At 40.1% G+C, this 25,465-nt stretch overlaps 1 protein-coding gene across 3 annotated transcripts in view; it reads right to left on the bottom strand.

Moving 5' to 3' along the window:
• cables2b (Cdk5 and Abl enzyme substrate 2b) overlaps window positions 1-24,387 on the bottom strand; it is a 132,370-nt gene extending 107,983 nt beyond the window's left edge. The window contains exon 1 of one of the 3 annotated variants that reach the window (XM_085145968.1): window positions 23,596-24,387. In XM_085145968.1, the coding sequence (XP_085002094.1) occupies window positions 23,596-24,203 (608 nt within the window). In that variant the 5' untranslated portion in view covers window positions 24,204-24,387. The remainder of the gene's footprint in view (window positions 1-23,595) is intronic. The other 2 variants (XM_085145969.1, XM_085145970.1) reach the window with 2 other exon arrangements.
• Window positions 24,388-25,465: the final 1,078 nt, after the last annotated feature.

Here is a 25,465-nt window from a genome sequence, read left to right as displayed (position 1 = left end):
CAGTGAGCGGCATACTGGAATGTTGTGGAATGTTTCCATTGTGTGGGAAGGGAAAGAGCCCACTGGATGAAGTTAATGGTAAGGAATATGACGAAGATGATGGCGCTCAGCGTTTAAGATAAAGACAAATAAAGACATATCTGCTTTTACAAGAGCAAACACTTGCTCTACTTAAGTGCCTTTGAGCAGGACACTACTCCACTTGGATTGCCCGTGGTTGTCATGGGGACAAGTTGATGTTTGGAACCAAAGTAAAACAAAAAAAGATGACAAAGTTATCAAAGATGGAATGAAAGCCAGTCAAATACTCATTCAGACAACATCCGGGAGGCTGGATAAAATGAGGTTTTTCTTTTAGTCCTTCAGACAGAAGAAGAGCTTTTACGTTCCAATCCATCCCAAACAAGTGTAAATAAAAAAAATATATATACATTTTTACATGATACATGAAATTTCATATAAAAGTATCGACGACGGTAGTCAAACAACGCATAACATCACTCTCTGTTTACGGTCCACAGTGCGTGCAATAACTAGAGCGACAGCTTCAGATGATGATTTAGTCTCTATACAGGGAGATAATTTAACAACCTTCAACAAAGCACAACACTTTTGCCTTAATCGGCTAGTTAAGAAGCTCAAACCAAGATGCAACTTTCTAAATAGAAAACATTATCAAATTACATGTTAGGACATGTAAAAAATACTGTACATGTCCTGAAGAGTTACAATGTTAATCACTTTAGTTAACATTAAACTAAAGTGTTAAGCAGTTATTTTATACTTTCACTTATTCACTTCAGGGATAACTCTACCTACGTTACTTTTGTAGTCACATTTGACTTATGCTGTAATGAATGAACACAATCACAGCAGCTCATTGGGAAAGGATGAAGAACACCCTTTATTTACACGTATATCTTATAAATGCTACTGCCTGAAAGCGCTAATAAAACTGTATTTTTTTTCTATATGGTCAGAAATATCATTATTAATATCTTAAATTTTCTTTATATTACCCATCCTTAAACCCACACAGAGCATTTTCAGTTATTGGGACATGTCCAGTATGGATAATCTCCTGGTACATGTGAGAAAGGCCAACTTACCTGGACCTTTTTCTTCCAACATCATCTACAGATGAAAGTCATACAGAATATGTTCCAATATGTGTTTAAGTTAAATTAGCAAGAACAAGTAAAGAAAGCCCGTGCTACCTTTGGTACTCAGACTTTGACTTTATGACACTGACAAAAAAAGATTTGAGGTTTGTCGCCCAGCCCTTCTTACAAACGTGGGTGAGTAATATGCAGCGCTGCAGGAATGACAGTAACTCATCTCATGAGTGGCAGCTACAAATAACAATTTGGCTTTAACAACCTGTTTGGATAGACCACAATCAGACACCCAAACACAATTATCACAAAATGCCTCAGCTGGAGTGTGACTGACATTTAACAGAATGGCTTTTTTGCACTGTCATGATAAACAGCCCTGTCAGTTATCTTGAAATTATTTTCTCAGCTTGGAGGGTTGAGCGAGGAAACGCCGCAGGAATAAACATCAACAATATCTGCAAAGAGAGAGATAGCTGACGCCACCACTCTCCCAGTCTAAATCTGTCAGCAGGCTCGTGATTACAACGCTCTGACCAGCAGCCCGTTTTCATGAGAACCAGCCAGCTTCATCTGTCTGGGATGCTGTGGAAAATTCCCATTCTGTGGGAACGGAAAGATCCAGTGATAATTCCCTTGCTGCTACTAAGGAAGATGATTGTTGGTGATCAGATAAAGACATACTGAGGGTACAACCACGCGAGCTGCTATTATCTTGTTTACCGCTCATAACTTCCTTCTTACAGAGGATGTTTAGCCAAAAGCAAACTCTAATGTCGTCTTGCGTTTATATTCAAATACAAATCAGGAATGTCAAAACTAATTTTACATCACGGACCACACTTTGATTTTAAGTGGTCTGAACTGGTGAAAATCCATTTTCCCTCAGTGTAAAGAAGTTTGACTGCATATTAAAGCTGTATCTCACTATAAGAAGAAGAGCAATTTCAACAGTATGTCTCAGTTTTTCTACATGATAAAGAAATGCTGCTGTAGCAAAACAAGTCAGTCTCTGCACTTAAATCATGAGAAATAAATGCACAACCCTACAGAAAGTGTTCTGGGAACTCGTTGCACAAACTGCTACGTTTTTGTTAATTAATTTAGTATGAATGACTCTGGCAAAGTAGGACAAGATGTTAACTTTATGAAAATACAATTAAAAGTCCAAAAGTTATTACCACCACTATCACATTTTCCAAAGACATCCAGTGGGCCGGATTGGGCTGATTCTGGCCCCCGGGCCTTATTTGTGACACCCCTGCTTTACATCGATTTCTTTGCCAATTTGATATACCAGAACTTTTACAACTGATATTACGACATTAATGGAGGCCACAGTTTTAACTGAAGAATGATAGATACAGCGACACTAATCTGCAGAATAAGTAGAATAATAATAAACATATCTTCCTACTTTTAAGTGGTATTTTTTCTCCTTCAGTGATACAGATATAATGATGTAGGTTGTGTTGTAGATTGTTTGTACTGACTCATATTATTACTATGTCATGATTGCTGTGTGAAATGATCTACTGTGGGTGCATCCTGTTGTGATTTACTTGAAAGTTGGAAATGGACTGGTTTTAATGGTTATTCTACCCGACCGAGACATATTCATGCATTCACACAAGGCTTTGTTTGATAGACTTTTTACCTGTCAGGCAGACATTCACACTCTGATGGTTACATTGGGGGAAATTTTGATTTCAAAGACATACGTACCTTTGGAGGGGGCAGTCAGCACACTCAAATAGCAGTTTGTGAAACAGTCACAGTCTCTATGTGTTGATTTGTGGTTTTGGAAATTAATTTAAGCTTCTTTTCGTGTTCCTCGATACAAATTTCCCACTCCAAATTTATCTGTCCCACATGAACAGTACTGATTCATGTCCACATGCACAAAATGAACATTGTCTTATTTTGAAAAGCTAAAAACAGTTTGCATTTCAAGGTTGGGGGTTGATGGTTTTTCACCACATATCACAGTTCCAGTTAACGTTATTAATTAGATTTAGACATTCACACCGACTGGCTTCAGTTAATACAGCAGCTGCCATTTTTTAAGGCTCATAAGAACAACAGACACTAAATATGTTGGTTTCAAAGTTGTGCTGATGTCACAGAAAAACATGACAATTTTTGACTTTGGTGATTATTACAAATTTTTCTGATACTGGCCTGAATTACAAGATGACCTGAGCCATAGCTACTCACTGCAGCTGTAAGAAAGGTGATTTAGGGTCATTTTATAGGGGGTTTGAACATTTGAGTTACCAGGTTGTTCTCTATACTCACACCAAGCCAAACCAAACACTTTGTTGCTGCAGAGTACATTAATGAAAAACTATGATTTTACAAACAAAACCATTAAACTAAGTGAAACCTAAGTGACGATTCAAGTTAATAATATTTAGGTCGTAGTTTAAGTGCATTTTTTAGAAACAAAGCGACCTTCAGGAAACAGCGAGTGAGCAGCGAGCAGGTTCGGTTCTATTCCTGTTTTTAGGAACCGTAGTGATGAATTTCTCTGGGTCGGAGTCACTTTGTTTAGTTTGAGTCATGATCACCAGAGTCACACTAATAATAGCTCGAGTTGTTTTAGCCTAAAATAAACTGGTACAAGGCAGCTGGATATGATTATTGGATATTTTTACGCTGCACTTTATTGGCCTGATCTCCACATCCTGATCGTCTACCTCACTGAAACGTGTTTTCTCATCTTCAGTCGCTCGCTTTATTTTCACTGCATCCCCTTCTCACACACCCTGTCACACAAAAGAAGCTTTTATTATTACTACTATTATTACTTGTGAAATGGGAATGTGTATTTTTGACTTACTGTCATATTTTAGTCACTTGGTCTTTGCATTCTTTGGGTTGAGGATTGAACCTCCTCTAAGTATAGGCCATGTGGTGACAGGCTGTTTTCTGAAGGTGGCCGGTTTCACTATAATTTCTTTCTCACTTAGACTGCCATTATCATAGATCCTGTCATAGACTGATGGTTACACTTACACTCAAGTTATCATAAAAAAACAAACGCTTCCTAACATTTAAGATACAGACACCAACATATCTCAGACAAGATACTGTCATAATAATTTAGTTATGGAGCTATTTGGAGGTGTCTTCATTTAAGTGCCTGGACAAAAACACTGACTAACATGCAGTTGACGTTAAACTGAGCGCCGACACTCTTTTCCACATGCTTTCACCTCTTCCTCTCGCTGAGCGATGAGAGCTATTGAGTCCAGACAGATCCATTGAAAAGTCAGTCACAGCACAACAAAGGAGATGTCACGTTATCCATGAAGTCTGAAAAACAGCTATAATCTTCTCCTCTACGCCAGAGCTACTTTTAACTCCTCACTACTTTTCGTTGCCTTCATCTCTCTCAGTCCTTCATGTTGGTCCAAAAATATCTGCTTTCATTCTAATATTACACTTCAGTACATTTAAGAGTAACGTCATACACTCAAACACCAGGACACAATTAATTGGTGGCTGGATGAAAACTGAAAAATGATCTGTGCACTAACTGACACACTGCTGGTTTACCACATCAGTACATGCAATCAGGGCTAATAATCCACTTTTAATGAAGCTAATTCATTAGGAAGCAGGCCGTTTGGTTATGGAAAAAGAAATCATAATCACAATTAATTTCAATAAGTATGGTCATAATTTTCTAAAAAGATTAAATGTTAATGCTCTATCATTCTCATCTGTGATAGAGCTGCAAGATCATGTGCAAAAATCAATCCCAATCAACTGATGTTTAACGATTATTTATCAGGATTATCCATCGATTTTAGTTCATTGGTTCATTTTATATGACATGAGACTCCTAGGCTACGTCCACACGTACACGGGTATTTTTGAAAACGCAGATTTTTCTATGCGTTTGCACCTTTCGTCCACACGTAAACTGCGTTTTCGGTCACTGAAAACGGAGATTTCTAAAAACTCCGGCCAGGGTGGATATTTTCTAAAACTCCATTTTTGCATTTACGTGTGGACAGAAAAACGGAGAAAACGCAGCGTCAAAGGTGTGCGCCTTTTTTTGACGTCACATTGTGCGCTAGGTTATTGTTTCGGTGAAATGAATTTCTACAATACTGTTACTGTTAATTGTTCTCTCTGCAGTGTTTAAATGCTTACATACACACACAGTTACTGTCCCTCCACACATATGACTCGGTTCTGCTTCTATGCCCCAGCTTTGTTTACTATTTCCCGCCGAGGCTTCTAGACTTCTGATTGGCCAACATTTCTACACGGTTAGGAATATAGCGCCACCTGCTGCTTTGGCATGTTCCTAGCAGCGTTTTCCTTCATTTCTGCCTTTAAGTGTGGACGGAATACCCGTGTACGTGTGGACATAGCCCTAGTCTCTAAGTAAAAATGAAGAAACATGATAATAACTCCACACTGGTGTCAGACCACTAATTAGTATCAGCAGATACCCAAACCCAAGTACCAAGTATCGACTCAGGAGTGGGGAAGTTGTTCATGTTGGGAGCTGAAATCTTAATTAAAATTACAAATCTAATTAGGTGCAGCCAACATTTGAACATTTGGTTTTGGACAAAGTCATAATTCCTCCCATGAGAAAAACAAGTTGTTAAAAAGGCAACACAGATAATAAGTACCTACATCAACTATTTACGAAACCTGTAAGGCCTATTATCGTCCATTTCTCCCGTATGTCTCGCTCTGCACAGATGATTTTTGTTCATAGTTTCATGTTGGAAAAAACATATTTTTTTAAGTCTTATTTTAAATATGGACGCAGCAATACTGACCTTGTTAAAGTCATCTCATATCAGCCAGAAAGAACCACACCACAAGCAGCTCATTACTCTGAGCCATCTGTTTGCATGTCTGCACATCTACTGCTAAATCAACACAATTAAAAAATACACAAACCAGAGAAGGATGTCATGATTGACCTCACTTAGAGTTGGGTCAGTTAACATAGTTAGGTTTAGGAAACCTGCATCTGTCGCTCTAATTCCATCCATTCTCTTCCGCTTATCCAATTGAGGGTCGCAGGTGGGGGTCGGGGGCTGGAGTCTATCCCAGCTGTCATAGGGCGAGAGGCAGGGTACACCCCAGAGAGGTCGCAAGTCTGCCGCAGGGCTAACATTCGCAACCACTCGCACTAACATTCACACCTATGGGCAATTTAGAATCATTAATCAGCCTGACCCTGTGGGAGGAAGTTGGAGTGCCCAGAGACAACCCACGCAAACACGGGAAGAACATGTCAAGTCCACACAGAAAGACCCTGGCCTGATGGTGGAAGTGAACTTAGGACCTACGTGCTATGAGGCAACAGTCATTAATAATAATAATAATAATAATAATAATAATAATAATAATAATAACTGTCTCAGTCATTAATAATGATTTTTAAAATCATCATTAATTATTTGCATCATTACCTTTATAGGTTCACTGGTGGCGTTCAAAGATTCGCTTTGCTGCACATCAGTGTAACTGGTTTGAATAAGGCAGGAACTACAGACTAAAATAAGAACAGTCATGGAAAAAAAAAGAAAGAAAGGAAGTAAATGGTGAGTGAAATTCTAAACACTCTGCTCTCATACCATCACTTTGTCTTTACTTGTCTGCATGAGCGTGTGTGAATGCCTTAACATGTCCCTCCCTCTCTCTGTCTCTCACACACACACACGCACACACACACACACACACACACACACACACACACACACACACACACACACACATAGCATTACTTAAATGCTAAATCCTGAGCAAACATAGAAACTAATAAAAACACAAACCATAGATTAAATGTTGTTCTTAAATCTCCATCCTACACACAAACAGACACACACAGCAGTGTATAAGGACAGTGTCCACACTTCTGACACTGACTGACAGACAGCGGAGACCACACGGATTACACTGCATGGACGTCTGACTGAGCAACACACACACACACACACAAGACTACCCAGCAGGCCTGCTGCGCATCTTACGTCACCGGATTAACAAACGCCTTCTGCTTCGCCTTCAGCCTGATCCCCTGGGTCCAAAAACAAAAACTTCCATTATTTCTTATCATTCTTCTCTCACTCCTCTTCTTTTCTCAAAAAACCCAAAACGTAATATTTATTGTTTATCTTTTGGATTCCTAGAAAAATGTTTCCTGTCCTCTTGCTTCTTACAAATCTTTCAAAATCAAAGCTGTTTTTCGTTAGTGTTTAACAAATCTGTGGTTACGTTTCTCCCTGTGCAGCATGTCTGTGTCCAGACCAGACCAGGGTTGTGATGCTCATGTCAGGGATCAATAATGGTAGAAGGTTATGGGAATAACCTTTCATAACCGTCAGTCAGTGTCAGTCATATCCAAATATGACTGACACATGCAGCACAGATGTCTCTGGGCACGCACAGGCGAGTTTATACATGTAAGTTCATGCATGTGTGTTTGTGTAGCAGCTACAAGGAGCCACAATAATCATCACCAAACGAGAGAAAACAGGCGGAGGGTATTTCTGACTGCTGGATTGATTTTTAAATCCAAGCACGATCGTATCTGCGGAAATGCTCATTTATCTCTGTAACCTTGTTCCACCGCACATTTTTCCCTGTGAAAAACTGCTGTGAGTGAGAGGTGACCCGTGACGAGCACAACAACAATTATTATTTTTGTTGTTGTTATTGTCGTCCTTGTCATCGCTGTTGATGTTATTATTAAACTAAGAAGCTAATCACCCAATCCTTACACAGGCAGCTACAAAACAAAATAAACTAAGATTTTAGGCAGTCTGAAGACATGTTGGCTGACAGGTTTCTTCCATATACACTGACCTAACTATTTGGCTATGTTTAGTACAAACATTCAGAACAATCACAGAAACAAAAATAAATGAATGAGAAAATAGAAAAAGAAGTATCAGAGGTCCACTTTCAGAGACATAAAACTAAGCTGAGGTTGTTTTGGTTTTTTTGTTTTAGATACTCTGACATTACTAACAAGGCTTTAACAGCACAAAGTAAACAGTAAAGCAGAAGCATGTGAGAGGAAACGACCCTTTATCAGCCTACTGAGGAGCCTGAACTGTTTCTAGAGAACAAAGTTCTGCAAACTGGATGTGACTTAGTGATGGGATTTCCGGCTCTTTTTAGAGATCCGGCTCTTTCGGCTCGGCTCACTAAAAAGAGCCGGCTCTTTCGGCTCCGAACCGGCTCTTCAGGTTGTTTTGTTGCTTTAATTATTTAATCATTAACAATAATATAAAATTATGCAGAAAAGGAATTACTAATGTAAAAAAAAGTGGTTTTATTTATATATGTTTATGTATGGCCCCTAGAGACAAAGCACGTACAAACTCCAAAACACATTTCTAGCGTTAACTGAACTTCCAAAACAGAGCTACCCAGATCACTTAAATTACACAATTGAAAGCATGTGTGTATTGTTTGTGTATTTATAGACAAGCACTCATATTTATTCAAATAATTTAAAAATAAAATTCATTTACCTGTTATTACCACACACCAAATCCGGTTGTTGATACTTCCTGGCTTGTGTAGCCACTAGGTAACAAAAGCTCAACACTGCGCCCTAGCATCCTGGAGCACTTCTGTTGTCTTTTGTACGTGATTCTGAGTTTGTACGTGCTTCTGAGTTTTTACGTGTTTTGGAGTTTGTACATGCTTCGGGGTTTGTAAGTGCGTCTGAGTTTTTACGCGTTTTGGAGTTTTTACGTGTTTTGGAGTTTGTACGTGCTTTGTCTCTAAGGGCCACCATAAATATACTTTATTTATTCACTCCATATAAAATGTAATAAATAAATCATATAATACAAAGAACAACTATTTACATTTTAAACTTTTAACTATTTAAATTTTCAGCTTTTTCCTTTTAAACAAATTTAACGTGAAACAACACAAAACACTGCAAACCACAACACAATTAAATATATATTAAAATATTAAAACAAAAAGAAGATGCACATTCTCTGTCATATGGGCCTGCATGATTTCTGAATCCTTTATCATCTGCAACTGAAAATAGTGGATGATTACTATACCTTTCTAATGTGACGTTGTTGTCCCTCGCTCTCTTTCTCTCTGGCTCTGTTCCTGTGCTACTGCGAGTGTAACTAAAGCCCCTCCCCCCTCTGCCCAGCGCAAAGTACAGGCCGCGCGTGCGGAGTTTAGCGAAAAAAAGGGCGAGAGAGAGGGTGAGAGAAAGAGAAAAAAAACCAAAAAAAAAACCTCACGGCTCCCAATAAGGAGCCGGCTCGCGTCGTTCACTTCAAAGAGTCGGCTCTAAGAGCCATTTCGTTCGCGAACGACCCATCACTAATGTGACTGATAAGACTCTGTGGGTTTGTGGGAGATCTTTCCTCTAATCTAAGCATGAACGACACATTATTATTATTAGCAGAAGAATTTGTCCCCACATGTGGGCATGTGTGAGATTTCACTTTTACATTCTCTGCAAAACACAAAGTAACAAGTCATGTGTAACATATCACTTTGTTAAGAAAAGATTTAAAGTACTCTGAAGCAGCATTAGTGAGTCGTGGTAGGCTGATACAAATAAGAGTACATGGTTATATTTTTATGGTGCAGAGAGTGTAAAAAAATAAGAGTCCAGATGCCAAGAGAGCATGTTTCAATGTCAAAGTAAGTAATTTATGCAGCTACTGATTGGTGAGTGTGGTAAATAAGAGACATATAGGATGTCTTCCTTATTCTTCTACAAGAGAAGTCACCCACACAAAGAGCTAATTCAAAATGCTTCCCCTAGAAAGCTAACTAGTCAGTACCACTAGCCTCACCTAGCCTGGTTCCTACCATCCAATCATGGGAATGTCGCTCTGGATCGTTTTTCCTCTGAAGTATTTCTAAAATTTCTGATCTGTGACGTCAGAGTTTGTACCAGAATCATCTGAACAGTCAGGCTGATGTGAAAGGAAAAACTGATTTTCTAATTGGCAGAAGATATAATTTAGCACACGGTTAAAAGTTACTGTCATTTCCAGCGCTGGAGAGTAGTGTAGACCGAAGCGAGAAACTGTGTGTTTGTGCGTTGCGTGTGCTAAGGATGTGGATGGGAGTGGGGTTTCATTGGTGTGTGTGTGTGTGTGTGTGTGTGTGTGTGTGTGTGTGTGTGTGTGTGTGTGTGTGTGTGTGTGTGTGTGCGCGTCAAAGTCTGTACTAATCAGTTTTCCAGTTGAATCTGATAAGTTTACTTCTTCAAGCAACAAATTCTGCAACACTCTTGGTATGTGCAGGCAGAGAGCGAGAGGCAGGGAAAATATCCAACATATCCAAAATATATCAGCTGCCTGAGTGCTGACTGATTCCACACAGATTCTGCTTTTACGGTACAAAACATATCTCCTTCACAGTAAGCAGACAGGTACTGTAGTAGAGGTCGAAGCAACAACAGTTACTTTTGGGTAGTTTAAAGTTGTTTTAGCATGAAAAGTGTTCAGTTTTGTTGATAAGGAGATTTTTCCTCTGAAACCACACTTAGTTCATATCTCAGTTTTTCTTGAAGGAGGTGAATAAAAATGCTCAGTCTTTTGCACATTTCTATTGCACTGCTGTGTCTGCATCGTTCTGTCTGCCTGCTGTTGCACTGTCTTTGTTTTGGTTTTTGCAATTCTTGCACATTGCACTTTATAGTCCTGTGTAGATTGTCTGCTATATGTCATGTGTAGCACCACGGTCTTGGAGAAACATTGTCTCGCTTCACTGTGTAGTGTACCAGTGCACATGTTTGGAACGACAAAGCCACTTGACTTGACTAAAAAAATAACAGTAAACAAACTCTATTAGTCTGAATCATTTCCAGCTAATTTACTACATGAACAGTCTTTAAACCTTACTGCTTTCACCACACTAACATGCAATAACTACGTGTTAAGAGCCACATACAGGCATCACGAAACAGGAACATGACACCATGTATGTCTGGCAACATACAAACAACCACAAAAAATATAGTATGGTGAGAAAAAAAACAAAAACAGGAAGATAAAGTGAAGAAAAAGAAACTCAAAACAATCAACTCCTAAAGAAAATCATACAGTTATCTTCCATTTGACCCCCATGTTGAATGTTGAAACGACTGCTGTGACTGTGCCTTTTATGGCCATTTAAAAGCTGTAAAGAATTAAATAAGGGTGTAACCGTCCAATATATTTGGATATCAGTCCAATCGTGACCCAAAAAGCCTGTTTGGATAACGATAATGGGCCGATGGATTCAATTAAATGTTATATTTTTCTGTCTTTACTCCACCACGCTTCAGCAGCAGCAGCAGCCTGGAGGAAGCTAATAGCAAAGACTCAACAGTTTGGAGGTGTGTCTTATCTGCTGTTTGTTTAGAGTAGGTTTTCATTTAACCGCAAAGTTTGGACAAGTGAGCTGACATGACTAAATGCCTCACCCCCGCTTTCTCATTTTCATAATGTGTGGCAGCTTTTATTGTAGTCAGGGTAACATTAACGTTATCTCCTCTTCGTCTGTGCCTCATCCAACCCACTTCCTTGAGTGGGTGCCCATAAATGGCAGCATTCAAATGTTCTCATGAGAACAAATGAAAAGTAGAATAAAGACCTTGATGTCTTCCACATAAAAGCAAGAACACCAACACTGGTATCAAACTCGTACTCGGTATCGGGAGCAAACTAAAGCAAAGGAATCTGTACCAGTATCAGAAGAGAAACGTTTGATTGGTCCATTTTAAAGCCGCATTTATTTGGCGACTGTTGGGGTGTTCAGAGATTTAAGCGGCTCCTTTCAATTCTGAGGTCATAAAATGCACATTAATCATTCAAGGACTGTTGTTCCTGGCATTTTACATCATTAAAGTGATGCTGGATCTATGATGGTGTCTCACAGCCAGTAAAAGGTAATGATCTGGTTTAAAAGGATGCCATTAAATTAACACGAATGTCCTGCTAATTACACCCAGATCACAGCTTCTTCTGTAAAACAGCGCTTGTGTGAACACCACTTCACTCTTTCATCCGGTTCCACTGAGAAGATTAGCGTTGACCTTCAGTGGCTCTTCCTCTGCTTTATTCCAGTTTTGTCAGCCAGTAACTGCTTACAAACTCCTGGCAGTAAAAGACGGTTTAATGAACACTGATGCAAAGATCCTAAAACATATCCATGCAAATGAGCTCAGCGAGTCTTTTCAGCCTGATGTCACAAGTGGAAAATCTCCATTTAAACAAGGAACCACCCTCTTTAGTCAGTCTGAATTAGATGTCAGTGACTCCATGAAGTCATTCAGGGAACACCTGAACCTCCAGGGGAAGTTCAGCCAAAGAGGCCTGACTGAGTGGCTGCCTAATAGGTAGGTCAGGAGAGATTTAGTGTTTCTCCTGGCACAAAAACTGATCTGCTGCGTCAGTCTTGGAGGAAAAAAGAAAAAAGAAAACTAAAAGTCTTCAGGTGTTTTTTGCTAAGGCTAAAAAATACTGCGTTTGGCACAAACATGTTTTTTCTTGATGTTAGACCTACACTGTGCACTAAAAGAAAAAGACATTTAGGGCAAATGTAAGATTATGCATTTTAATGGCTTAGTATAGATCAGGATGCCTCCTTGATCAATTCAATTCAATTTTATTTATATAGCGCCAAATCACAACAAAAGTCGCCTCAAGGCGCTTCATAGATACAGAGAAAAACCCAACAATCATATGACCCCCTATGAGCAAGCACTTTGGTGACAGTGGGAAGGAAAAACTCCCTTTTAACAGGAAGAAACCTCCGGCAGAAGAAACCAGGCTCGGGGAGGGGCGGGGCCATCTGCAGATCAGATGCCCAAACAACTTCATCTCCTCCACCGAGCTCGCTCCGGATGTTTGAGTTCTTCTCTCGAAGGTTACAGAGGAAACTCACGTCAGCTGCTTGCATCCACAGCCTTGTTCTGTCAGTCACGACCCAGAGTTCACGACCATAGGTGAGGGTTAAAATGTAGGTCAACTCAAACCTGAGCTTTGCTTTCCGGCTCAGCTCTCTCTTCACCACAACAGTCCTTCAATACTTTAATCGAATTCAAGTCAGAAAGGAGGAGAAGGAAGCAGAGTGTGTCTCAGCTTGCGACTGACAATTCAGCAAGCCACAAACATGCAGCATTTATGGACTTCTCAGTCAAATCTGGCCCCTGCTCTGCTGTCAAACAGCTGGATGAAAACAACTCAGCTTGAAGCTTCAAAATGAGACTTACTAACCAAGTATGATGTCAGCGGTGGCTGTACTTAAAAACAGAGTCAGCGCAGGAGTCACAATCAGATATAAGCATTGACATTTGCCCACAGCGCAAGATATAGATATGCAGGGTATTCCCCTCTATATTTAGCTGAGGCGATAAGGCACACAGACATCAACATATCTCCAAAAGTTGATTCTGTTCATCTGGACGTAGCGTTTTCTGGGAGAAACGATTCGTCACTCATCCAAGTGACTTCTTCAGTCTCAGCTGACTGCAGGTTTCCCCAATCTTATAAACAGTACATTTGAAAGACATCAACGTATTTCCTTTGGATTGATTTTTTTGTTCCTAGAAGTATCACTATTAAATTCTCATATCTATGAATTGAGGACAGCCAAGATCCTGTTAAGTAACCTAGAAAAGCAGCGTGCACTGATGAGACTCACAGGTGTGATTAATCCTGCAAAGTTCACACACAGGCTGATTACTGTCAACACGGCTTGACTCAACTTAATTAGTGGCTGTCTGCAAAGCAAACCCCGATCAGCAGGTACAAGAAGACTGAAAAAGACAAGACCTTGTGACCTCGACCTTGAGATCACGGAGGGGTGGCGACAATATCATCAGACTATTACAGCTGAGGGGTGAAAAGTTTAAGGACAGTTGAGTTTAAGGATTTGGTAGCAACTCCTCATCAGTGCATCAACTTAATAGACACAAATGTGTAAGGTGTAGCCTGGTTTTTTTTTTTCATTATGAGTCTGCTGTAGAAGTACAACACTGAATGGGTGGAGTACTTTTGAATCTTGTGGAAAAATGCAGAAGAAAATCATAACCAGTCCCGAAGTGACAAAAGCACCTTTCCATGCAAAATGAGCCAATAGTTAAAAGGTGAAACATAAAAGTCTTTGCACTTGTTATCATGTAGATCTGCTATCAAAGTAAATGATTAGAAACCAAATCCAGGCTGATATGTCTTTAAAAGTAAATACTTCAGTTGTAGTCACTCAGCGATGACATGACACCTACTTAGTTTTTACTGCCAAAGAACCTCTAAGAGTGTGTGTGTGTGTGTGTGTGTGTGTGTGTGTGTGTGTGTGTGTGTGTGTGTGTGTGTGTGTGTGTGTGTGTGTGTAATTAAGCTTGTCACCATAAGTCCTTATGCTGGATGATCTTTTCCCCCCAAAATAATTATTATAAACAATATTGTTGTAATATTAGGTCCATTTCATGCCACTGATTTGATAATAACCTACTTTTTTTGACATTAGGCAACACTGAGATCAGGAAAAATGGTTGAGGTCATGTCCAAATATCACGCAGTGTGCTGATAATATAATTACTGTGACAGGCCTTTAGATACACAAACGCATGCACCCACACAACATAACTGACACCCAGCCAAACTCGCACAGACAGGATGCTCCAGCCCCCTACGAAAAAGCACCATCACCTCGTTTTTAATGCTCCTCAGCAGCACAAAATTCTTGGTAGGCTGACACGCTCACTTTAAATTACCTACAAAAACCCTTTGGTGACTTTGCTCAGTCGGTGCTCTCTAAGTCTCTGCTCCTTTTTCCTCCTTCAGACAGAGAAAATCTTCCAGGACAGCTGGAGAGCGAGATAAAGAAATGTAAAACCTAAGGTTTAGATTAGAGCTCGGTTAAATTTAAGCATGAATTCGATTATATCATTACGTGCTTTACGCCCTTTCAGGCTGTGTCCTAATAAATGTTGTTTTGGTTTAGTCCAGTTGAAACATCACACTGTCCGAAATTCCAAAAAAAGAAGCAATAAAACTGTAAAAGAAAAAAATCCTTTATGCCTGAACTGAATTATCTTCTTTCATTTTTGAGCTCAAACATAAAATCATTATGTAATATAATCAAAACTAAGAAGCTGGATATCAGCTGAAGTGTTTTTGTGCTCTGCTGTGCAGTAAACGCATTATTCAACAAATGATTGATGCATCCAATTTCAAAATATCACATACATGCATTTATTCATGCATCTGTCAGTCATAAAAGAGCAACCAGCATTTTCATAATACTGAAAAATTACAGCTACAAGAACAGAGAATGTCCACGAGGAGAGCATCAAGTAGGGTTGACTGATCTGATCCATAATTACATGGATCAAAAAACATCCTGATTTTGCCATTTATGTCGTAAACAGAAACCAGCATGGTGCTGATTTCTGATCAGAAATTTCACAATCGACTCAGAGTGAAAACAATGCAAGACGGGCCCTTTAGGCTGAAAAGACACAGTTTGTATCCAGAAACTAGAAGAATATACAAACATCCAGACCAGAACAGGAACACCTGCTGAACCAGAAACAAGCAGACCACAAGCACTAAAAAGGCTCACACAAAGCACGTCTCCAATTGTGTCGATTTATTGCACCGCAACTGAGTAAGTGTGCCGAAAACGTAAAAGCCTGATAAAATGAGTAAAACTGGAGCTGTGTGAGTGCTAATTATTAATGCAAAACTAACCATGTGTGACATCATTTTAACAGATTCAGATTTGAGATACAGACAATGAAGTGTAATTCTGCCCTAAAGGGCCGTCGTATGATCTCAAGATATTGCCCACTGCTGACCCGATGTTAATTTTTTTCGGTGTATTTTATTTCCCCCCAGAAACCCTTCGTTTCCACATAAAAATAAGTATATTGCATGTATTACACATCACAAAGCAACCACTACATATATAGACATAAACCGGTTCTGTTTGTGTTTGTTATGCACCATTTCCTGACCAAAAACAGGCAAACGGCTTTGATATAACAACTGCAGTGAGATAAACTGCATACTACCAAGTATAGTGGGAGTATAACAAACCTTGCCACTTACTTGCAATGGAGACACCAGCAAAACAGAGGGAAAATCAACAGCGACAGGCAGTCACATGAAATTAGCTGTGGGAGCCGACAGTTTGAGAAAAGCAAAAGTGCAAGTGAGTGCACTGCCAGATAACTCCACTTTGCTGTAACCAGCCTATCTGCAAACATTACAATAAGCACCTCCAAGTCTAAGGTCGTGGCTCTTAAGCAGAAAAGTGTGTTTACGAAGAATCTCCGGGCCGCCGTTCACAAGCAGAGGACAGGAAAAAGTGACTGCAGCAGCGTCTGCAGAGATGTGGATGTATCACCATTGTGTTTTGGTGAAGAGAGAGCTGAGTGGGAAGGTGAAGCTGTTGTTTTACTGGTTAACACAAAACAGGTGCCGAGTCTCCACATTGAAGGAAAGTGTTTTCAGAATCTGACAAAGATGCTTCCCGGACACCTCCTAGGTTAGTCAGCTCTTTCAGGTGTGTCCAAAAATCACTTATTTTGAAATATGGCCTGTGCATATGCATCATGTGTAAAAGATATGGATCAAACCATGAGCAAGCAGTGATACACAGCCCCACCAACCATGCATGAAAGCCTGTTAAAACTAGTCTTCGATATCATGCACACATGACTGGAAACCCACTGTCAGAAAGAAAGAAAGATGCTTAAGTTCCTCCAGATAGCAAATATCAAAAAGCTCCTTGAACAGAGTGAAGGTGTATCAAAACAGCAGCAGTGAAAGTGTGTTAGCTAACAGCTAAGTGTCCTTACTCTGTAACAGAGTGTCAGTTTCACAGTTTGTTCACTCAGCAGGCAAATGAAGTGGTTGGCTAGCTGGTTAGCTGGCTGGCAGCACTTCACACACACTGAACCTCAAGGCTAAACAGAGTGTGACTGATGATGGCCAACTTCATCACACCAGGAAGAGTCTAGGTGAGAAGAACCGTGTGTTTAAAACCAGGCCCAGCAACCAACCAACACAGGAAACTCAACATTTGTTGTGTGTTCAGCTCTTTGAGCCCCAAATCTGCAGAACAGTTTCCCTCCTAAACCAGCGAGTGGATTATTGGTGGGAATCAGATCAAAGTTTAATGACTTACATGGGGAACTGGGCTCCTGCTGCAGCGAGCGAGCAGCGCTGCAGCCCGAGTGTAGAAAGTGTTTCGGCATTAATAAATGATTACTGCACTAATTTAAAGACATGGTTACAGTAACAAGCTAAGTGCTTTGTTGCACTGTTAGGGGGCACTGTTCTACCAATACAGCTAAAGGTTGCAGACGAAAGCAAAGAAAGGCCTCAAAGAGAGATTGAAAATATGAGACATAAAATGAAAATTGGAATTGTGGCACTAATTATGAAAACATCACTTGTTTCTTAATACAATATTTATTGCATATGGCACATATGCCAAAATGGGAATTTTATGCATAATGTTATATCTGCTGATATAAAGTTATAAACATGCATGACTGATCATTCCTGTCCCGTATTCAGACCTGCTACCTTAATGATAACAAAAGGCTAGCGCTACTGTTGGGTAGCTAATGTGAACGCTGTGCTGGCTGGTTGACATTTACAGTTGTTTAATTGTATTGTATATTTTACCAACGTCAGTATTGTTGAAATGGGAGTTTTACTCAGTGTTGTGAACATCAACTAGAGAGGGGAGGGCTGTGTGAAGCTGCCTGTCATGTGGAGAAGGCGAAGACAGCACTGCTGACAATGAATAATAGACTAAAATAAATAATAAAGTAATGATGAAATCTGATTGATTATTTAATCAATTACTTAATTTAAAAGAAACTTGTACACACAATAAATTAAAAAATTATCTGATAAACACTTCAAACTATCTTTCTATCCTCCTGTCCGTCGCTGTATTTGATCCTTTGTTTACTTCCTCACACTTCATGACCATCAAAAGTGATAATAATGTGGTCAAATGACGTTTATCCTCACATCGCACACTCTTGGCATCACAGACCAATATTAGGTGTGTAAATTTTACTCATTTATATTATTGGCAGCCCGCTTGCTGGGAAAAATAATAAAACACTGTAAGTGCATCATCCCAGTAAATTAATCAAATCCTCACACAACAGGAGCTGCAGCTGAAGGCTGGTGCAGCGGTCTGACTGATGAGCTGTTATCTGCTGGTAATTTCCCAGCCTGTTGTTAGGTGTAAATAGGTTAAGCGGTGTTTATCGCTGCATGGCTGGCATTCTGTGGGTCTGAAGCGCTGCCAACATGATGACGATGCTGATCCATCCATCAGCACTCACGCAGGATCAGCGTGTATGAACCGCTGCCAGGTGAGAATGCATCATAAACACACAAACTCCCTGTCACTCAAGAAAAAACTAAATAACTAAATAAAAAACACACACACAGGCTTTATGTTAAGAAATTCATCTCTCACTTTCATTGCTGCTGCTGCATCTTTCTTTTTATCCAGCTCATTTCCATCTGTTTTTGTAGGTATGTCTGAATTTCCCCCTCTTTCAGGAAGAGAAACATAAGTAGAGCAGTAAACATCTCACTGAAACCGACTGGGGGTTACTGTGGTACAGAAGGCAGCTCGTCTTCGGCGTGTCTGTTGGTGGTTTTAACCGTTTCTGGGTTCATATCCTGCCTACAAAGCCGCTGGCTTCTACAGCTGGCTACCACAGTCATCAGAGTCGACTAAAACGAGCCAGGGTTGAAAAATAAAAAAAAAATACACATTTAAAATTAAAACTCTAAAAAGAAATAAAAACCAACTAATAAAACAAAATAAAGAGTACATTACCAGTCAAAGATTTTGGAACACCCCAATTTTTCTAGTTTTTATTGAAAATTATGCAGTTTAATGTGTCATTGCACAAAAAAAGCATAACACAAATAAGCAATTGGAGTTAAAAAAGAACTCATGGAATCAATTTATAGACCAAAATATATTCTACACCTTTGACACATCAAAGTAGTCAAATGTGTCTACTTTGATGTGTCACCTTTGGCAGATATAACAGCTTCCAGCTTACTGGTGGTGGTCGGGGGGCCTGGTGGTGCCGGTGTCCGGCAGCCTCGGCTCTGTAAATGTAGCTTGCCATTACCTGAATGACTGAATGTAGTGTAAAGAGCTTTGGGGTCATTAGGGACTAAGTAAAGCGCTATACAAATACAGGCCATTTACCATTTATCTTGCTGTAGCATGAACCCCTGACCAACCGGGCACATTTTTGTTCAGGGTGTCTCTCACTCTGTGCAAGTCACCGACCCTGGATCCAGCAAAACAGCCCCACACCATCACACTTGAAAGTTGATGCCACACACTGTGGAAGCATCCTTTCGCCTACTCGACGGCGTACAAAGAGCCTGTGTGATGAACCAAAGATTTCAAACTTTCATTCATCAGTCCATAATACCTTCTTCCAGTCTTCAGTAGTTCAGTGATGGTGTTTCATTACCCAGGCAAGCCTCTTTGTCTTATTCTGACGTCTTAGCAGTGGCTTTCTTGCTGCAACTCATCCTGTCAAACCTGCAGCTCAAAGTCTTCTCTTCACAGTTGAAACTGAGACTTGCTTACTACGACCACTATTAAGCTGTGCTTGAAGCTTTTGTCCTGTGAGCTACCCAGCTTTGGGTCTGCCAGACCTCTTCCTGTCAGCGTTTGCCCCAGTTTCTGAGCGCCTTTTGATGGTGAAGGAAACTGTACTCACTAACACTTTTTTGGCAATTTCTCTGTAGGAAAGACCTACATTCTTAAGTGTTATGATGGTCTGCCTCTCTTCAATGGCTAACTGCCTTCTTCTCGCAATTTTTGTAGCAACACACTTCTGTCTGCAGTTCACAACACTGTTCAACTAATTCTCATGAGGGTATGGTAACACAGTGTGTACCAACACTGCTTTTATGCAGACAGAGAGAGTTGGAAGTCCAGAAATTAGGAATTAGTAGCGCGATGCACCTCCATTGGTACAGCTTTAAAGTGTTAACCCATTTTGTGGTTCCTGAAAAAGGCCTTTGTGTATAATTCTGAAATGTACATTATTTTTCAGTTTTGTGTAACCTTACCTTTTTTAACCTCTGGCATTTCACAGCTTATCGTTTCAAGGTATTCATTGGACTTGAATAACTTAAATTGCAATAAATAAAAGAAAATTGGGGTGTTCTAAAACTTTTGACCGGTAGTGTATAAAGGACATTACTTAAGCTAATAGAGTAAAATTTGCCAACACATTAAGAAAATTGTTGGTAATTATGCGTTAGCTCGTTACACAACGCAGGTCCTCTTGAAGCTAACCACAGACTCTCTTCATTCTCTTCAAGTAGCAGATCAACTTAAAACATGCATGAGGAAAGTGCACTTGTTTGGTTTAATTTTATCATAAATAAACTTTCTCAAAGCAAGTAATGTATCTTCTACAGTTTGTTTACCTATGTTGTACCACAAGGTTCAGTCTTAGGTCATATTTGATTCACTACACCCAAAAGAAGCACTCAAGACAAACCTTTGTCAAAGCAGCGCACTCTTAGTACACGATGTAATTTTAAGGAAATAGTTTTGTACTTTGTATACATTGATTTTATTTTTGTTGTTCTTTTTAAAATGTACTTTAAGAAGTTTATTGTGCAGTAAAAAATAAGGGCAAAGTTTAGGCTATTTTTATTTGGCCTGTTTTCCAAAAAATAATTATTCAGATACATTATACATAGGGGTGGGTTTTGATTATTGATTTATTGATTAAAATCGAATCTAGCTTGGATAACGTGATATCGATTCATTAAAATCTTGAATCGATTTTTTAATATACATTTATTTTGCCCTCAGGTTAAACCTCACAAAATTTCAACAACCACCAAACAGCTAAAGCAGTAAATGAGAGCAGGAACACGGATTCTGCACAAAGACGTAAACACAAAGCTCGGACCCGCCGACGCATCAGAATCAGTGAGATTCTCCAATATGAATTCCCTCTGACTTTTGCTGTTTTGCTTCCACCACGATAAAAATCACACTTCATGCAGAGCTCTCTCTCTCTCTCTCTCTCTCTCTCTCTGTGTACTTCAAGGACAGTTTCCCGTCTAAATCTCTGTTTTCTGCATTATTCGCTTGCTTATTACGCACAAGTCTACCGTTGTTTACAGCACTGTCGGACGCTGTTTTTTCCTTTTACTTACTTCCGACAAGAAAGCCTCATTTCTGCCGTTCAATCTACTGAAGAAATTTAAACTTACTTTTAAAATTATGCAAAATTGCAAAACGCTCAGCTGTGTCTCTAATAAAACCTCTGTAACTCTTCTCTGCTTCACTTCAGCAGCATCAGGTAATGTTCATGAGGTGATTCATGTTTTCTTTCGTTTTTGATCTACTGCAGAATATTTGTATAAAATCCCAGGCCAGGAAAACCTTCATGTTTTTCTGTTTTTATCCTCAGTTACTTTGACACAAAGACATCTGCTGTGATGCTCACACCTTGAATAAAGTATCACAAGTGTCAGCTTTCTTTTTATAGACAAAATGATCTGAATTATAATATTTCTGACTGTCTGAGGCAAAATCTTACCGATTCGAATAGAATCGAATCAAATCGTGGATCGAATCGATTCTAGAAATCAGTGACGATACCCAGCCCTAATTATACAAGTATTCAAATTGTTAGCTTATAACCATCTAAATACATGTTACTGTAGTGTACATAACAATGTCATGATAAAATTATTCAACTAGACTCAAAACGTATCCGGTGCCAACATGTTCTTGTCAGTCTTAAAACTTATTGTCACTTTAAACAGCTACATTATCATCATCACTTTGACCTTCAGAGAAATTTTATCCTTGAAGTTGAGGTCAGAGGTCAAATGTGACATGATGTTGTCAATCTTTATTTTCAACATTCAGAAAGTACTGTATAAACACCACAAGTGTAAGAATGATAGTTTCTAAGTTATAAAGCTTCCTGTCCATTTTCTGCCAGTTCAAGCTGATTTTGAAGACAAATATTAAAGGACTGCTGATATGGCCCCACTCTGCACCTCTACAAAGTTTTATCAGAATTCAATCAATACTTTTTGAGCTGTGTTTACAGACTGAAAAACATACAAACCCTACCAAAAACATAACCTTCTCAAGGGAGGAAAAAAAACAGATAAACCTGCCCATAAAACCTGGTGAACAACATAAACAACGACGATCGTGAGAATAAAAACAGCACTTTCACACTAAGACCTCGAGGCTTGATTGTAACGCCTTGAACCGGTTACTCTCACGACTTTGATTAGTTCAGAACGCAGCAGTGCAGCTTTTTCCTGGTTTCAGCAAACATCACATCACTCAAGTCTTGGCTTCCTGCACATTTTAGAATTGATTTTAAGATTTTGCCCTTCCCATTTAAACCACAGATCTGGGTCTAGGCCCAGGCTACACTGCAGTGCAACCCTTACAGCTCCAAAGTCCAGACTTAAATCTAAAGGTGACCATGCTTTTTTCATCAGGACCATTTGGCCTTTTAACTAACTGCCCGGGGAGATAAGGGTCAGGAAGTCAGTAACTTTCTTTAAATCGCTTCTTAAAACACATTTTGTTTATAGGTCTTTTTTAGGTATAGGTTTTATTTTGTAGGTTATCAACTTTCAATTTGTTTTGTTTATTATCTGTGTTGCAGGCTCTTGGGTACCCTAACTGGGATGTCTGAGTCAAGAGTTTGTTACACCTATGTTGGAATAGTTAAAAAAACAAAACCTTGTAACTGTCACTCCGGTAACTAACTGAAACTAAATTAGACAGAAACCAAAATAAGGAAACAAAATAAGAACAAAAGCTCGTTTTTAAATGCCAGCTGTTTCCCACGCAATGCAACCTAGTTAAAGACATAAACAACACTGTTACCACATGTTTTGTTTCTTCTAGGAAAGGATATTACGCCACTAATTAAAAAAAATGCAAGCGTGAGTCTGATGTCATTAAATGCAGGTGGTATTGGGTTTTCAGTAGTTTGCGTCCCAAATTCAACTGCTATGAGTCCTGTGCTACACAAGCTCTTGCTTTGAGTTCACTGTTACCTCCAGGCAGCAACACTAACCGTGAATTTGTTGCATCGTCACCGCTGACACATCCTAAAACGTCCTTAAATGTCTGAGGAGTGAGTGGACCGGAGCAAAAGTAGCTGAACTCACACATCAACTCTGGGATCACCAGCTCACATTCAGCATGAAATGTCGATGCCTCAGTTTGTTTACAAGAAAGACTGTTTCGAGTCAAAGTCAAACTAAACTACTCCGGCTACAGTCTACCTGCCGAGCTGGTCTCCCTGTTAACTTTCAGGTGTTGTTTAAAGGGGAATACCGACGACAAACATGCAAATTCAAGCTTGAAAGCCAGGCTCAGATGACACCGCTCACCCGATTAGAGAACAGAAACGCCGCCGTATATGTCTCACCTTTGTCGCGGCTCTGAGGACACCGAGTTACAGCTTTGAACCGACAGCAAAGTGGACGACTTCCGCGGTCCCACCGGCGACGGCAGCAGGCTGGTGTTGGAAGGGGACGCCGAGAGCAGGTTACTGTTCTCGGAGGAAGGAAACGAGCCTCTGCGACACTCCAGCAACACCTCGGTGCTCCCCACATCGTTGAAGCCCGTATCCGACGGCAGGACGAGAATCGGCGGCACGGTGGTGAGTCCCGTTCTCGGTGCCGCGGAAAGAGTGACTGTCCCGCTGCTTACGGAAGCTGGTACATTAGAGAATGTCCCGTAGCTACTACTGTTGCCGGTATCCGGATACAAACCGGGTGCAGCCCCCGCCGCAGAGCTGGAGTCTGCTCCCTCCGAGTCGTTGTGTTTGTGGTGGCGGGTTCCTTGATTTTCAGCGGAATTACTCTGGACTGGCCGGCCGTCCAGGGAAATGTTACTGAGAAACAAAAGAGCCGCTTGTCTCCGTCGAGAGTTCTCACGGTTCCTCCGGCTATGTTCTCTGTTAGCATGCGGTTTTTTGCCACTAACGGTGGCGGTAGTGACAGCGGTGTGCTGGCTGCAGGCAGCCGCCGCCATCGTCTCTGTCTCGGCCCCACTGAGGAAGTCAACTGAAGGATCAGCTAGAAACCTGCTACTGTCAAATCCCTTTTACCCGGCGCCAGACCGCTTTACGCCCTCCTGTGCTCTCATTGGTCCAGCTGGGGGAATACGTAATGACGTTTAGAGGCACGCTGTAAACAACAACATACTGTTGGTTAATAATGTGACTGTACTGACCATAAAAAGGCTTGATGTACAACTGTAAAACAACAATAATAACAATAGAAATTGCATTTTTTGAGACATTAGCTCTACATGCTGGGTTTAAAAAGTTCCAAAAGTAATTACGTTACTTCTTAAGGTCTGTTTGCAATGATCAAATATTTATTTTAGACTAATTAATCTACATTAATTAATTATAAATTCTGCTTTGTTCATGTTAAATAACCTATAAAATAAAAAATACATCCGTAACGCTTGTTACAATCCAAAGAAACCCAAAAATATTTGTACAATTAAAAGCAGGATGTTGTTTTAATTTCCTGAATTTAATTTCTCCCCTCTCTTTTTTGTCCTTGCTCCTTTTCTTTTAGGTAACATCACTATTTCCTGCAGCATCTATGTAATTCTTCTACACATCACTGCACAGTATGAAGGCTGCTGAGGCACTAACTGAGCTGTCAATGCAGCGTTGCCTGACTGCAGCTTTGATTGGCTGTTGGCACTTTGTTATGAAACCTCAGTGGATTTTCTTTGCACTGATCCCTGCAGCGACACCACCACTGGGCTAAGTGAACTTGGTCGGTGTGGCAGGACAACCACACTGTGAAGCATGACTGGTACCCTGCTAAATATAACCTGTAGGGCACAGGACACTGTAATCCTTGCAGGCTTGGAGTTTGTCATCGTACACTAACCCTCCTGATCCCCTACATCTGCAGAGCAACCGATGAACTGCAACCGACCTTCCAGCTGAGTTAGAACAATAACAGGATGGAGATCCAAAGCTGATGTCATTTTAACTCAGCTCCATTTCGCTGGAAATTCTTGTTGCAATTGCTTGATGTCATGTTATGTACAAAAACAATTATCCGAAACTCTAAAGCTTCACATTAGGGCTTGTAACAAAGACCAAAATATGCTGTAAGTTTGTTTATGATAGGGCGTGCACCAAACTGCAGTGTACAGCGTTGTTTTTTCAGTCTCTCCTTTAAAGTGTTCTTTCTATTCTTATGTGTCTGCACAAACAGGTGACACATTAAAGAACTAATATACGGGGTTTTAATGTGTGCCACGAG

This window comes from Neolamprologus multifasciatus, chromosome 20, assembly GCF_963576455.1.
Source record: "Neolamprologus multifasciatus chromosome 20, fNeoMul1.2, whole genome shotgun sequence".
In the NCBI taxonomy this organism is placed as follows: domain Eukaryota; kingdom Metazoa; phylum Chordata; class Actinopteri; order Cichliformes; family Cichlidae; genus Neolamprologus; species Neolamprologus multifasciatus.
Note: the sequence above shows the minus strand (reverse complement) of the source record. Positions and strands in the feature narration are given on the sequence as shown.